This window comes from Amphiura filiformis, chromosome 14, assembly GCF_039555335.1.
Source record: "Amphiura filiformis chromosome 14, Afil_fr2py, whole genome shotgun sequence".
Taxonomy (NCBI): Eukaryota; Metazoa; Echinodermata; class Ophiuroidea; order Amphilepidida; family Amphiuridae; genus Amphiura; species Amphiura filiformis.
In genome coordinates, this window is record NC_092641.1 from 37,006,763 (window position 1) to 37,023,952 (window position 17,190).

The 17,190-nt window shown below is 34.7% G+C and overlaps 1 protein-coding gene across 1 annotated transcript in view; it reads left to right on the plus strand.

Moving 5' to 3' along the window:
* Positions 1-17,190, plus strand: part of LOC140170480 (transcriptional regulator Erg-like) — a 102,588-nt gene that overhangs the window by 24,210 nt on the left and 61,188 nt on the right. The window contains exons 4-5 of the mRNA XM_072193841.1: positions 9,017-9,097; positions 15,035-15,100. Coding sequence (XP_072049942.1) covers positions 9,017-9,097; positions 15,035-15,100 — 147 coding nt within the window. The remainder of the gene's footprint in view (positions 1-9,016; positions 9,098-15,034; positions 15,101-17,190) is intronic.

Sequence of the window (17,190 nt, forward strand, 5' to 3'; positions counted from 1 at the left end):
TGTGTTTCCTCATTTTAAATAAAGCTATAATTTTTGTAAACAATCATTTCATGTTTTGAACAAGAAATTAATTATGATGTGATAAAGACGAATGTCAACTTAGAATCGACTCAGTTATAATCTGATCTGGGTCAGAACAAGTTTGAGAGCGTTTCAAAGAGCTTCAAAGGTTGATCGATTTCAGACATGTCAGAGGTGTATCTGCGTGCAATCACTATCTGACAGTTATAAAATGACATTGAATTGCTGTCTAAATCTTTTGGAAGTGTTAACATCCTAATATGCGGCATGGGACATGGTTTGGAATCAAAAACGTATTAATAATTATAAATAGCAACGTTGATAAAGTGAAAATAAATCAGTTAGAAATGCTGCAAATGCGAATGTCTCAAGCTTGAAATAGTCCAAACCATTGTTATGACGTCATTCGTGGTAGATGCTAAAAATTACAGAAAAAAATAAGAAAGAAAGAAAGAAAGAATTGACAGAAAGATTGACATCACATCTCAACGTACCCTTAAACCTCTGTATAGTGGCACTAGTGCCTCACGTACGTCCATGCATTTCTACTGTATGTCATCAGTGCAGTGGAAACAGGACATCTTCTATTTGAATTGAACTGCTCTGTCAGATTGACATTACACTACATGATGGGATTTCCTCAAGAGGAAATAATGCAGATAGTTTGTATATAATGCAATTTGATGGGCAACCCCGAGTTGAGCCTATGGGCGTAGCTTGTATTTGCCAGCTAGACCGGCAGTTGTAATCAAATAGTCCAATATTTGAAAATATTCCAGTGATTGAATTATATTGGTAAGGATATATCACTGGTTTTGTACAACACATTTGAACATGAGTTAGTAATAAAAGCACAAAGCATTGCGAGTAATACTAAAATGTAATACTAAACCGATTTCAACATTGTTATTAACCCAAATATTTCATATCAGTAAGACTATAATTCAAATACACCTTCATATGTGAACACCAATCGCCAATTTCGCTAGTTGTCAACAAATAATATTTGTACCTAATTTAATTTGTTTGTTTTGACTTTTACAACTTATCTGATGTAAAAAAAATAATGAAGAAAATCAGCAACAATTGAATTGCTATCGATGTAATTAATTAAGTAAAATCTTCATGAGCCACAAGGTCTGTAGATCTTTGTCTTCCGTCTCAACTTTCCGAAACTCACAAATACATTCTACGCGTGCGCAGTTGTCTCAAGGTCAAGTATTTCTAGAACAATAGACAAATGACAGATTTTCCCATGCAATATACTTACGTTATTATCTTACAAGAATTATTTAACAAAAGATAAATCACCTGCCAAAATTGGCCTCTATAATTTATAATAATTGTTATCTTTTATAATAAAAATTAGTGTTGCGAATATCACCTGTCGACATATGAGGCTCATCGATAATAATATGACAAGTGGCACGAATACCCTTAAGATTTGACATAAATATTAAACAAATTATGAAATCTATAATTTCATACCTTAATTTGAGATCTCTCTTTGTCAGTAAACACAATGAAAGATGCATAGGGTTGAGATAATTATCGTATTTTACGACACGTGATTAACAGCAGTAGTTGAATTGAATAGAGGCAGAAATTGAAATGACGAATGTTTATGAGATCTCTTTTATTTCATAAAATCTGCAAGGAAAATAGTCCAGGTTTATTTGTAGATTTTGCTTGACAGTTAAGAAGTGGATACACTTTTTATGTTATCCAAACTATGTGTTATTTCATCATGAGAAGAAGACACGAGAGAAAGAATTTCAGCAATCCCTTGTAAGATGACATGGTGCAATTCGGTAACTTTACTTTATTTTGTTATATGTGTTCTTAATTTGACATTTATTAAATTAACCAATCAGAACCGTGTCAGCATCTTTTCCTACAACTGCTTGTCAGCTTCTGTCATTTCATGTTGTCTGTTCCAGCGCATCAAACATACTCAGACTTAAATTCTAATTAGCCCTGACTAAGCATAATCAGAAATCTAACTCAACGACTAATAATAAGCCAATCGTACTAATTGAAGTAAGCCATCGATATGTTGAATATAGTTCCGGTTAACATTATCGGCAACAGGTGCGGATGGGTATCGACGATAAAATGCGTGTCAATCACCTCTGCCCTGTCACGACCATTGGCAGAAAGGTGATGTAACGCGACCACGAACAGATTAAAGTACTTCCGTTGTGAGCAACGCAACTTGGCACGTTCGATAAAGTAGTTGCAGACTTAATGCACGCCGTAGAAGAGGTTTCTTTTTCAGTAAAACATCCTAGATTTGTCTTAAAATTTGTCCCTGTATTTGGAAGCCTATCATGATGAACCACTGACCAGTAACTGGGCATATTTGTGCTTATTCAAAAGAATTTTACAAAAAATGTGAAGTATTTGTAATATGTGTCTTACACTGTATAGAGTTAAGGTTAATAACAGGTAACCCTTAGTAACCTTGTGAATGAAAACAATAGATACGCTTATTAAATTATCTTGTGATTTTATTAGCTCAGATGATAGAATTTTAGATACAAAATAACAAATGTATCACTTTAATTTTGATTTTGATTATTTCTTTGAAAATAATACTTCAAAGTTAGAAGTAATCCTTGGAGCAAGCACGTACGAGTCCATTTCTGAAAGCAATATGTTTTTCAATATGTTCAAGGTCATTGGTCATTTAAGAAGTCACGTCTACTACAAGTACAAGTGTTTAGATATGCCATTTCTTATAGATCGATAAAATTATTGCAAAGATTACAAAGGTAAATTTTAGGTCAAACTACTGATGTCAAAATATGACTTCCTGCATGTGGCATTTCATAATTAACAAGTTCAAGCCTCACATGGGCCTCCTCTCTGACATGACAATTTCGGAATAGACAAATTTAAGAATCTAACCACATCCGATTGGACTGGTTAATTGTGATACACACTAATCCTTACGTGCCCTAAGACTAACCCCTAACCCTAAACATAAACCCTAACACGCTAATCCGTATGTGCCCTAAAAATAACCCATAACCATAAACATAAACCCTACAGAAAATGCATACCCTTCAAATTTGAATTCAATCTGCTACATTGTTTGCTAAAGAAGAAATAAAAATCTCTACCCAAAGTGACCAAAAATTTGGAGTTTTTTTTGCTCCATCCACTTACTGTCGCAGTATCCTCTTGTCTTGATTGAAATCCTTAAATGACCTTGTATATATCTCAGGACATTTCAAGCCAAAACTAAGTTAAATAGTGTTATAAAACAATGAAATAAGTATCCATTTGAACATTCTTGTCCCGTTTCGCGTAGACTAGATAGTGAGGCGATGTCATTGACTGGATATGTACCATCTTCTACTTCTCACGCAGTTTGTTTTGATTCTGTCAACACTTGAACATTCGTCCGTGATATCAATATTATTAGTGTTTGTAAGAATGAGTAACAATAATTGAAACATTACAACTGGTAATCTGTCAGAACAACCTGTCGCTGTTATCACTTGATTCTCAGTCAATCTCATTTCCACGGGACGGTTCATCAACCGCCAGTCAACACTAATGCCTCAAAATTTGATCTACACTTCTGAAGTATGAGATTTTTGTATGTAACGTTTTGAAAGGTCATTTTATGAATATAGAAACAAAGTTGGGTCACCGCCTTACAGAACTGTGTGCTGCTAAATAAGTCTGTGATGAGCAAGTCAGCACGCGTGTAAGCTGTCTGTGTATCTTCGCGCTTTGTCAGCCTATTTTTATAAACAGCCTAATTTGTTATCATTTTTTTCACACAAATCAAACAATAGAAAAAGTAATATGATTATCTGTTTTGTAAGTAGAAATATTAGATGAGCATGCAACAACAACAAGTATGCTTATTATCTATCTCCGTCTTGTTTAATCTTTATTCAGCATAATCCTATATGAGGTTATTTCATCGTCTTAGGCGAGAATGTGTCCATAAATATGTGACAACATATAGACAGAGAGCTGGACACGAAATGGGGCGCCTCAAATACATGCGATCCGAATATCATCATTCATGCGATGATAGTTTCAACAGATCATGGTACAAAATGTCATACAATGGTGTTCATAGAAACTCTTCAAAAAACGTTTGTATGTGCTCCTCGCAGGAACTCAACAACGACTCATAATATAGGCATGTAGAAGAGGGTTACGGCTCGCACTATCCCGGGCCAATTTCTAAGTCTTTTTGGAAATTTCATTTGTAAGTTTTACGTCTTGACAATCCGTTTCGGATGGTACAATATATGATCTAGCTAGCCTTTTTGGTAAGAGAAAAGACTAACTTATTCCAGTCTCTGACACCACTAAGACATACCAAACATTGGGACTTAACTGCTAATTAACAAATAATATGACTCCGTCATTTTATAAACCAATACATAGGAAATTGATTTATTTCAACACTTGATCATTCAAACAATTGTTTAAACCTTCAAGAAAAAATGTTTAACCCTTCAAACAACTGTTTAAAACTTCAAACAACTGTTTAAACATTCAAGAAACTGTTTAAACCTTCCAATAAATATTTAAACCTTCAAGCGACTGTTTAAACCTTCAAACAATTGTTTAATCATTCAAACATCTATTTAAACTTTCAAACAACTTTTTAAACCTTCTTTGTAAGCTCACACGAAATTTAACAATCAATTGATTGTTTAAACCTTCAAACAACTGTTTAAACCTTCCAAGCAACTGTTTAAACCTTCAAGAAACTGTTTAAACCTTCAAACAACTGTTTAAACCTTCCAATAATGTTTAAACATCCAAGCATCTGTTTAAACCTTCAAACAATTGTTTAATCATTCAAACATCTATTTAAACTTTCAAACAACTTTTTAAACCTTCGTTGTAAGCTCACACGAAATTTAATTATCAATTGATTGTTTAAACCTTCAAACAACTGTTTAAACCTTCCAAGCAACTGTTTAAACCTTCAAGAAACTGTTTAAACCTTCAAACAACTGTTTAAACCTTCCAATAATGTTTAAACCTCCAAGCATCTGTTTAAACCTTCAAACAATTGTTTAAACATTCAAACACCAATTTAAACCTTCAAACAACTTTATAAACCTTCTTTGTAAGCCCACACACAATTAGCCTAAATACCCTCCGTTCTTTGCATGTGATAGAGAACAGGTCAAGGTATAATAAAAACGCTTTATGACATTCAAACTGTTACCCTGGGCTGACTCAAATACACCATCGTTAACAAACACCTATATACTTTTTGAAAAATATGAAACGCTCAATTTAAAACCCCCTTGTGAAAACCACTTTAAAAAGTTTACTAAAAATACACAAGCCGTCAACACACATTAAAGAGCGGGCATGGATTGGCAAAAAAAGCAATTCTTGCAAATTAACTGGTTCCCTCTTGGGACTTGTCTTGCTGGCTATACCTGTAACCAATTTAGAATTGCCGTAAAAGAGCAAAAGACACAGGGGATCACTTGGTGGGTTGTGTTCACGTTCTAGCTCTATTCTAACTCTATGCTTGCTGTTTGCTTCTAAAGTATGGACATGTGTCAGGTCCTTCAGATGGCAAGTCTGTGTCCGAACTCTGGCAACGCATATGATCGTGTTTAAAATTTATATTGATTAAAATCGTCCAAATGAATACAAACATGCCGAGTCTTGGTTTACTAGTCTGGTTTTTTAAGTTGAGTTTTTGGCAAGTCCAATTGGGTTTTGTACAACCGCCGCGTGCAGGGCACTAATCAAGTTTGCAGACTACCATTTAGATGATTTCCCGCCTTAACCCGCCGTTTCCTTTTCACCTTGCATGCTTGCGTTTTGAGATCGCTATTATACAAACATGCTTTTAAAAGCAAACTACTTAAATAGATAGTTTATATTTATTAATTCAATCCTCGTCTTATAGTGATTATGAAGAAATATATATTATTTCAAACCACAAAGAGTTTTGTCTTTACCACAGATCATATCTCCAATTTAATATTGCAGAACTCTTTTAACAAGTTGTCACTTTATGTATCAATTAACTTTCATGCTCTATCGAAATAAAATAACAGGGTTGTAATAATTAATTAAGGGAATTGTGTTCACATTCATAAAGTTTCGTGTTTTACATGCATTATAAACACAAGACCATGATTCCATGAAGCCAACAACAAAATGCCATTTTGTATTTTCACATGAGGGCGCACTTAAACTTAATCTATTAATGAAGAGGCAAGATGAAGAGAAATTTATTTATTAAAAGCTGCGATGCTTATTAACTATCGATGAGTCTCTGTAAATGTATTCCGTTCACGTAGCAGACTTTTGAACTAGCAAAATTTACCTATATGAAATGCTAATAAAAAATATGTTTTAATGTATGGGCACGTACTTGTAACAGTTATGATTTCACGTTGTATGATTGTGAGATTTAATATCAAGTTGAGTGTGACAGCGCAAAACGATGTAAATAAAAATTTGTTTTACACCACGCTTTGATTTAGATCAGATCATGAACTTCAAGAGATCGTATAATAACTATAGTCCCGCTTAAAGCCATAGCAAATTGTTGGATGTAAATGGTGTCGATGGTCTTTTTGTTATCAATTTTATTTCATGACAACTTCAAGATAGCTAAGATAATAAAAAATAGCTAAAAAAAAATAAAAATAATGATAATGTCAATAGTTGTGATGCTATGTCATGTATGTTAACCCCCTGAGCACTACCTGCCGATCTAACATAATGCCTCTGATTGGTCAATTACGTGATATCTTCACTTTAATCACCAATCAGAATGGAGCTTTGCAAATAATTCACCCTAATTTTTTTGCGTGTTGAAATTATTCTAACGATGTTGCTGATTGGTCCAATCGATAATGAAAACTTTTTTTGGCCAATCAGCAGGTAGTTCTCATGGGGTTAAAAATATTGTTGCACTTTGCTTTAGATACATACGTTAATTGTCCTAAAATCTTTTAATTTCACAAGAATTGCAGAAGACTCTTACGAAAACAAACTAGGCGACGTTTACTGCTGAAAACCAGCCATTTAATACAACTAAAATCATATCAACATGATCAAGAACGAACGTCATAATATTTTGCCAACACATGTCATTCTTGTTCCCAGGAAATCCGCCGTTCGTTTTCAGAACAAAATCCCGCCAAATCATCAAACTGCAAATTCATCGGCCTATATATTACATTAAGGTAACACTGTAATGAAGGGTTCAAATTGTTTATTCTTTGTGAAGTAGCACCTTAAAGCAACCATTTCAAATAATACGTTTCCACTCAAACTGGACTTGCAGTTCTTGAGCAATTCTGGGTTAAATCACAATAGAAGCCTGTGACGTCATGATATAATCTTCAACAACTTTTCATCAAAATTGAGCCAAAAAATGTCTCACTTCCGATGGCATCGTCCAATCACTTCCATTTAGCACTACAGGTCAAAAGTTGACCTTCAGATATGGGGTATGAGTTTTTGTACCCAACAACACATTGAAAGGTAATTCTGTAATGCCACAATCATATTTGGGTTAAGGAACTATACTTTAGTATTATAGTGATAGATGCGAGTGATTGAGATCCTATAGTATACGCTGAGAGAGCTAGAGCTAGGGATAAATAAGACATTTTTCATCAAAACACTGTCCAGGAAACACTTGATTATATTTTCTTCAAATTTGGGGAAGCCTCAATTTGGCGAAGTATCCGTTCCGTGCAAAACACCTGAATAGAGGGCATACACTGTAGCTGCTAAGCTTGCTATTTCCTTTCAACTCAAACATTTGTGGCTACTGTTTTGAGGTTGTTTTTGGTTTGTCTCAAGTTTAGCATAACTCTTATTCTGCAAGATATGGCATACATTAATTTTACACGTTTTAACACAGAAATAGTTTCACACAATATGCTGTAAAGTATTAATATTATAAGCTTGTTTTTCTTTGTCAATTTATGTTCACTTTGCTTCTTTCTCTTCTTTCTTTCTTTCTTTTCTATTCTTATTCTTTCTTTCGTCGTTCTTCTTTCTTTCTTTCTTTCTTTCTTTCTTTCTTTCTTTCTTTCTTTCTTTCTTTCTTTTTCTTTCTTTCTTTCTTTTCTTTCTTTTTCTTTCTTTCTTTCTTTCTTTCTTTCTTTCTTTCTTTCTTTTTCTTTCTTTCTTTCTTTCTTTCTTTCTTTCTTTCTTTTTCTTTCTTTTTCTTTTTCTTTCTTTCTTTCTTTCTTTCTTTCTTTCTTTCTTTCTTTCTTTCTTTCTTTCTTTCTTTCTTTCTTTCTTTCTTTTTCTTTCTTTCTTTCTTTCTTTCTTTCTTTCTTTCTTTCTTTCTTTCTTTCTTTCTTTCTTTCTTTCTTTCTTTCTTTCTTTCTTTCTTTCTTTCTTTCTTTCTTTCTTTTTCTTTCTTTCTTTCTTTCTTTCTTTCTTTTCTTTTTCTTTCTTTACATTTGAGCACGAGTTTATGTGAAGAATTGCACACGAATGTAAATAGTAAAGTTAAAGTTACTATAACAAAAATGTATGTACTCTTTTATCCACATCATTGTATCACCATGCATGTCACTTTACTAACATTTCTGGGAATAACCTTTGACCTTAGCTAAGGTCACCCATCCGGGGTCAGGCAAGAACATTGTTTGATGAACAGCAAACGGACGCAGTCAGCTTTCTCAAGATGTTACCATGATAACTATGGAGTATGGTAGGCCTGGTTGGTGGTACTGTGAATGCTATTTTTTCAAGTTAAACTTGGCTGATTAGGTTATTAACTTTAGCTTGTGCTGAAATAGCGCCCTCTATCATCCATTAACTGATCCTGTAGAAACTCCTACTAATTCGTCATTTCAATCCCGAAACCAAAAAGATAACACAGTTTAAGCTGGCAGTGTCCGTTTTCTGTTAACCCAAAAACACCTTGAACTAACGACCTTTTGACCCCATGTACTTGATCTACGTACACAGTCAATTGACCTTTGTCTTTTGACCTTTCACCTTCCTGCAGCCCCACTACCAAACCTGACGTCGGATGACGTAGACAAGGCCCTTCAACCGTCTCCTCGTGGGGCCACTGCCAGCACACAAGGTCAGTAGTTCAAAGTTGAAATAAATCTCTAAGAAAATTTATGCATAGAGGGCGCTAGGTCAGAGAACTTTAGAAGAGTTTAGCTGATAGTAACGGTAATAAGAATTGCGAATTGTCCAGCCAGTTTGGCCAATATAGAACATGAAATGTATAATAAATATATCTTATGATTGTGAAAACAACAACTTATATTTAGAATTCAAATTCCATAGAACATGTTTGAAATCACTGAATAGTAAAACAAACGTTAGGTAGTTCAACATTTCTATAAAAATGAAAGAATATTTTTTGATTGCAATCACATCGATGTATTCTTCTGAAGCCTTTTGAGATGTGGCATATATCCAACAAAATGAAGTGATAACGTTCATCAAATTGTTCCTTCGGTCATGTCCCTGAGTTCTATCCCAGCATTCCGTCAAATCCCTGACGACCAGGGATTGAGAGTCAAGAAACAAAAACATTTTTGACGGCTTACAATCGATTAAATACCCCTAAAATCACAGATATAGAAAATAAATGGCCAACTCGTTGAGTGAGGTACTCTCCTGGGGTAGTCAGTACGCCCCCTATGGGTAAACGAAACTTTCTGATCCTTTCCCCTTTTCCCCAATCATCCAACAGAGCTACACTGTAAAATCCCCGATATGTTGCTCTAGAAAATCGACTAGAAAAACTACAAAATGGCTGACGTACGGAGCGCCCGGAAATCATACAATATTCTCTCGTTCCCTATGGAAGCTGTGCAAAGAAACCACTCTCATACAGAGATCGCATTTTATTATTCTTCGCCGAGAAATGAAAATATTTTCTACGCTCACCGTTTCCTGAAGTTAGATGGTAAACCCGCGCTTCGCCTCAAGTGTCGTTTAGGGACCCCATTGTTTCTACTAGAATTTTATCAGTATTTCATATAAGTAGTCTGTGTGATTGTGACTTATAGAGCTAGATTTTTGAGAGTTGGAAAAAAAAGCAGGAATGAGTAAAAGATGACTAGCAAAGTGTGCAGATATGAGTTTCGATGAGAGCTCATGAATCTGGGCTCAGGAGGATTGGGGAAATTGGTGAGAGCGCCATCTCTTGTTAAAATCCAATCAGTTATTACTTGTATCATACTTTGGGGATTGCATGAAGGAACTTTAAAAAGTGATTTCCCATTAAATGCAATCGATTTATCAATGAAGAAGGAAACTTTGTATTTATAGAATTTTTATTACCGAAGTAATGACGCTTCGTCGTCTTTCATCTAAAAGAGTCATTCTAACATTTAACATCAACTGTTAAAATTCGCTTAGACAGTATTTTTATGTAACAATTATTTTATTACTTATATTATACAATGTACAATATACATGTACATGTGCAGAGTTTAATAATTCACAATCACCTATAAGTAAAAGAGTAAATAACTTGCTCGAGAAGAGCGAAAATCACTCCTAAAAGAGTTGAACCTACTCTTTTAAGGTATGATATATAGGGATATTACTCGAAAAAGGGTAATGTCCCTTATACCTTGAAAGAGTAGTTTTAACTCTTTTAGGAGTATTATTCAATCTTTTGGAGTGATTTTCACTCCTCTCCCTCTTTTGCGTCTTTTATTAAAAAAGATATATTGCATGGAATCCGTAATTGTCACGAATATTTTATTTATGGAACTGCACAATAGGACAAAAATATAATGGTTTCGTTAATTGATGATAAATTAATTAGAAACGGTACAAGAAAGAAAGTGGAAAAGTTCTGTTATGGAATTTGTCAGTTAATTTCATGAACATCCACCAATGATCACAAATTTCCAGACTTTTTAAAAAGAAGTTGAATTGCAGATATTAAATATTCCGTGAATCCAACTTTAATAATAATAAAATAAGTACACCGTTTCTTTTATAGTCTTCCTTTCAGAACTAGTCACCAACGTTTTCAGTTCGCCTATAGGACATATTAAAATATCCTTTTCAAAATTTCATCCATTTTTATATAATACGCTTGATAAATCATATTGAAAGTGAATATCAAAGTCATTTTCCTTTTGTGCTGTCTTACAATGAGTTAGGGCAGTGCTTATATTTCATTTGTATCGTATAAAACACACATTTTGTTTAAATTCTTCCCTTTGTCTTAAGAGCCTCTAATCCAGCCATAGACAATCTGTACTCACTCTTTTTAGGGTGTGTTTAAAGAAGTCACATTTTCCCATGAAAATGCAAACTATAAGTAATTTGCGATTTAAGCAAATAATTTGTCTTTGATTTGGTCGCTTGTTATTGGCAGAGTTAGGGTTAAATTTGCTTGTTACATTGAAGCATTTATTAGTAGAAGTACGCATGATTTAGTCTTGATGAAAACCCGGTGTTTGAATCCCCGGTCCAGGGAGCGAGTCGAGCGACGCACAGGCTATGTATATTGTTTCCTTTTCTTTCGACTTGATTTCCACGAGCTCTTTTCTCCCAACAACTTGGTATCGATTTATCGATCAATTTTCCCGCGTAAAAACATGTCTGTATTGTGTGGTCTTGTTTTTCCGAACTTATTACCTCATCCGCTGTTTTGAATAGTTTTTCAATTCAAGCGTGCAACGGAATACAATCTTGCCAATCGCGGCGTTATTGCCGGAATGCAGTCAAAATGCCTAATTTTAGAATGAAACATATAACATCATTTGACTGGTTTTAATAAAGAGGCGAGCGATATTAAAGCAATATCACAAGTATAATAAAGGTACCGTAAAACCCCGTCTACAAGGATATACCTAAGAAACGCCCTCAATAAAATTGGTTGCTTGTTGTATTTGGAGTTTGAGCAAATATATACTGGCACTGGGTGGCTATGCATTCCATCTAAGTATGTTGTAACACCAATCAATTGTATTGACATAATAACGACTGTTTCGTATATCAGGATCGTATAGCTCAAGTGATAGAGCGTCAGACTTTGAACTGAAGACATGCTGAAGAGAGCATGGTCCGGGCACCGGTTCCGTTTTTTCATTCTCGTTTAACTTTTTGACATGTTCTTTTTATCTTTCTTCAAATCTACCTTTCTACTTTTAATTTTAGGTGTGTTTTTTGTGTGTTTTTTTTGTGTTTTTTTAGTTTTTTTATAGTTTTTTTTAGTAATTTTGTGGTTTTATAGAAACTAGTAAAAGCATTTATTCTAAATAATAGCGAAACCCACGGTTAGACAGATGTGTTGTAACTACTTGTCTGTCCTCGTCTTTGCAATAAAAACCTATGTTGCACCTTTGTGCCATCCCAATTCTTGAGGAATGGTAGGTAGGGTGCGTTTTTGGCTTTTGTTTCTACTTGAAATGAAATCAAAATAAATATTGTTCTGTTGCCACAATTGCAGTTTTTTCAATAAAAAAAAATAGATGAGGAATAATAATTATTCCATATTTGAATCTATTGTCCCATCAAGAATAGAGTGTCTTCAAAAACTTCAATCAATTCATCTGACAAAGGAAACTATTCTGGTCATTCAATTTTGTTTCGCTTGCACCTGTTATATCACAGGCGTTGGTAGAGAAGGCACACTTCTCTTGTCTTCACCGAAGTAGTGATGTAAACACTAACATGATTAATTACCATAGCTAGCAATGGACATACACTATTTTTGTTCCACTTGAACCCATACTATAGGCTATTCGCTGTCGATGTGACGTAATTAATCGGATTAACTACCATAGCAATTGATGAATACAATTTCGAATATATAGCCCTGCACTTCATCGTTCACGTGGCACCTATGCATTAAACCATAGTTGTCAAAGAAATGCTAATCACTCGCCATGTAAGATTAGTATTTATGAAAAGAGTGGTATTCAATCTATGTTTGGTGACATACGCGGGTGATTAGTGCAATCTGCTTGATGGTAGTTATTGCGATTATTACGTCACTTCGACAGCGAATTGTAGTATAGACGAATCCAACAAGCCAAGTGATGGTCAGAATTTATTCGGCCATTATACGCTGGTGAAGTTGCGTAATTAATCGGAATAATTACCATAGCAATAGGTGAAAACAATTTTGAACATATCGCGCTGCGCTACAAGCAGGTTACACTCATCACCTGTACTGTGTATGTCTGCAATCATAGATTGAATACAATACTGGTCTTTTCAAAGATCTTACAGGTGCAGCATGATATGGTTCAATGAAGAGGTACCGCCTGAACGTATCAGTGTATAACGCGGTATATTCAAAATTGTTTTCACCTATTGCTATGGTAGTTAATCCGATTATTACGTAACTTCGCCAGCGTATTGGAATAAAACAGGAGGATGTGAGTTCATAAGGGCAATGTCGGGGATTATAGGTCACAATCGATGTGGAGAGATGAGAGGTCCGACCAACAGCCATAGCGAATGGTTCATGTTCAACTAATTCCAGCGGACGGTCTGTGGCTAGTAAGGAATCGTCTTTGACCACATGCGCAGATCTGTCTCGTCAGGAAGATATTTAATATCCCGAATTTATAATAGGCCTATGCCTACCAGTTCCATCGTATAACCGATCTGCTAGAGAATATTTGTTACCATGTTTAATAAATTCGTATTTATCGTATAATAAAATGTAGCCAAATGTATATTATGTGTCACACGGTTTTCTGCTGAACCACTAGCAGGCTATGTTACCACATCTATGACAATGACAAAGGTGAATTTTGATGATTTTACGATCGTCCGGATGAGCAAATCACTGAATGGGTCTTTAGTTCCTCCTCTCCTTATCCTGCCAATATTATATGAATCAAAGAAAAATAAAAGAAAAAATAAAATTAAACAAGAAAAAAGACAAAGAAAAGAAACAATAAAAGAAAAACAATAGAATAAATTAAACTAAATATGAAAAAAAATGATCACGAAAGGAGTCTTTAGAAAATGCAAGAAAATATAAATGAAAAGTTTGAACAATATTTTGTTTATAAAAGTTTGTGTGACCGCGATGAGGCTCGAACTCACCATCTTCCGATCTAAAGAACCAAAGTCTTATGCCTTGCCAAGTGAGCTATGCTCGTGAGATGCGAAATAAAGATAAAATAATACATTGTATACCTGCTTGTGTCGGTAAATGATTTGCTCAAATTCCATAATGATATAATATTGTGGAGGGCGCTAGCGTGAAATATGCTATCATCACAGTCGCTTCTATTCCTTATAGACGGGTTTCTACGGTATTGCATCAGTGGTGAGTCGTGTATTATGTATTGGTTTTTTGCAATGAAAGAATAAAAGAAACAACTTTTTGGAAAAAAAATAGGCCCTATCTGTAATCACGGACGCTACTTTGAGAAAAGTATTTTGTAAGATGATCTAACTTAAGTCAGGTTGAACTCAAAAGTAAAGAATCACTCAAGTGTATTAAAGGTAAACATAAGACGCAAATTAAGATATATTTCCTCATAAAGCTACGGGTATAGAGGTTATCCGTGTTCTATAAGCTGCATATCCTATCAGCGACAGCTATACCTTGTTTAGGACTTTCAAAAGAATTACCTGCATGTGCAACCTTGACTGTTTCAAAATAGCCCGCCAAAGTCATGCAGGTAACTCCGAGGTCGTCCATTGAATTGGTTTGAATGAGGAATACTACGGGAAATATTTAACCAACTTACCTCTCAATATTGTACTGGTATTTTCATAAACATCATATTCATATATCATATGTTTATTTTAATATAATTATGCTCTTAATTTTACCAAACTGACACACATGTTATGAGAATAAAGAGAAATGTTTAAAATAAAAGTGCACAGTTATAATTATTTGCTTTACCAACCGAATTTTTGCACTTCAAATTATTTTGACTTTTTTTATAAAAAGAAATATAAAGTTACTCAATGTGAACAACCATGTCCCAGCACATCCCTTTTTAAAGGGATTTTTATTTACTAAATCTCTGTCTCATGTTTGTTTTCCTTTCCATCTCTTTTACAGGATCCACCGCCTTCCCTTATCCCCCAAGTTCACATGTCGACACAAACAACCGAATGTCACGAACAGGTGAGTGTAAGAGATCAAGTTATTGCATTCATCTAAATAATCCACATAGTGACAACAAAGAAAACACTTGCAAACTTCACGCATTTATATCTGATTGCCATTTACTATATGAAAGAATAAGATAAAAGATGCTATGAAGCTTAAGGTTTACATAGCCTCTAACGAATTGAGGCAATCTTCATCACTTGCTCATTATGAGACATTGTATTGAATAGAAGAAAGTGAAAGAAAGAATGAAAGGAAGTGGTGAAGCGGAATATCATCTCTTGCATACCGGATAAATCAGGGCAAACTTTGTTGTCAATTTACGCATCTACCTACTCGTCAAGTGTCGCGTCTTTTACTATCAATGTATGGCAAGCAATACCGGACATTGATAGAGCACGCCACTTATCCGTTTTCAATATAACTACATTATAGGCTTTATTGTCACCCTACAACCTTATGGCACGTGTCAAAAATTTCTCCTCATTTTTTCTCTCTCTTCGTAGAGTTTTCAGATCGTATTGTGATAAGTCAATGTAGTAAAAGAAAGATGCCGTGATTAAAGGGCTTTTAAATGCCTTACGGAGTGCTGCATGTTCCCCGGGGCTAAGGCTTTACAAGACGCACGTGGGTCCAATCATTGCACGTGCGTAAGGCTTTTCACTAGGATTGCCAATATAGTAGCGCAGTCATATCAATTTTAGAAGGACTTCAATAATTTATGCAAATGAAGCGACGGAAAATCTGCCTTTGTTCCGGACAAACTTTTGGGTAGGCTCGAGACAGTGCGAGAATTTGTTGAGTTTACTCTTATTGAGCATTGCAGAATGTAAATAAATAGATATAGCGAGACAGTCATGTGATTAATAGTCAAATCATGCATGGGCATTGAAAAGATTTAAAAAATGAAGTTAAGTCAATTATTTACAATGGAGAAATGTAAAATTGTACAACATGATCATAGACACGCGGGAGTGTGTTGTGATGGCGAGTGGACTTTTTATTCTTTAGAAGCCAAATCACATGTGCTGTATGAAATGTATGTATTCTATGAAAAGTTTCAGAAATCTTTACTGCCTATTTAGAATCTCAATCAAATTGTCAATATACAGTTAGACAAAAGCAAGAAACACTATCGCATAATCTTATTTGATTATGTGCAGAACCCTTTGAGGTTCCACATTATACGAACCAAATCAAGAATCACTGTGTAACTGAACTTTTGCTACTACAGAACTGAATTTATTACTATATAATCTGGTAATGCGATATAGATGGTATAAGCTATAACATACTGTAAACATGAAATACAGACGACATACAAATCATGCCAAATAATAAAAATGGAAGATTAAAATCTATGGATACAGTGCAACAAAAACAAGACAAAACACGCAAATTGGCTTTTAAAAACTGCGACATGCTGTTAACTGAACAACAATACATTCGATTTTTCTACCTTTGTTTGTACTAAAATTTCTGACAATCCCAATTATTTATACATTTTGAGTTAGAAAAAAGTGTATTCTATATCGATGCGTTTCGCTTTAAACTGACAATCATTCATTGCTTCACGTTGTTGTCTTGGTTATTTTGATAGAGTACTGGGCGTAAAAATACCTCACTTGAAAGCTCTATTTCACAAAGAGGGCTTTGTACGGATATAGGGGCTTGATGTGTTTGTATTCGCCTAGGCAAACCTATAAGGGTGTTGTTGTTTTTGTAGTTCCGCTTTTTGTCTTGTTATGATCATATTAAACACGGCTTGGTAATCTAAAAAATTTGCAGCCGAAGGATGTGTATTTAAGGTAGTTGAGTAAAGCGATGAAAGTAGCCTTGCTGATGGGCAGCCAGGGTCTCTGTGATTTACAAGGTGTTTGGATAATCGGGTGATGTTGTTGTGATATGGCCTAAGTTTACGCATGGTTAGGTACACGCCCATTACAATGCGTGCTATCTACTGAAGATAGCACAATGCAATACTATTGATATAGCACTGTATGGGGCGCGCAGAGGACTTTTCGTTCATGAGTGAAATGGTCTGGAGTGATTAAAAACTATAACTAGGCATGTTTGTACATGCACTACATTGCTAATTAAAGGAT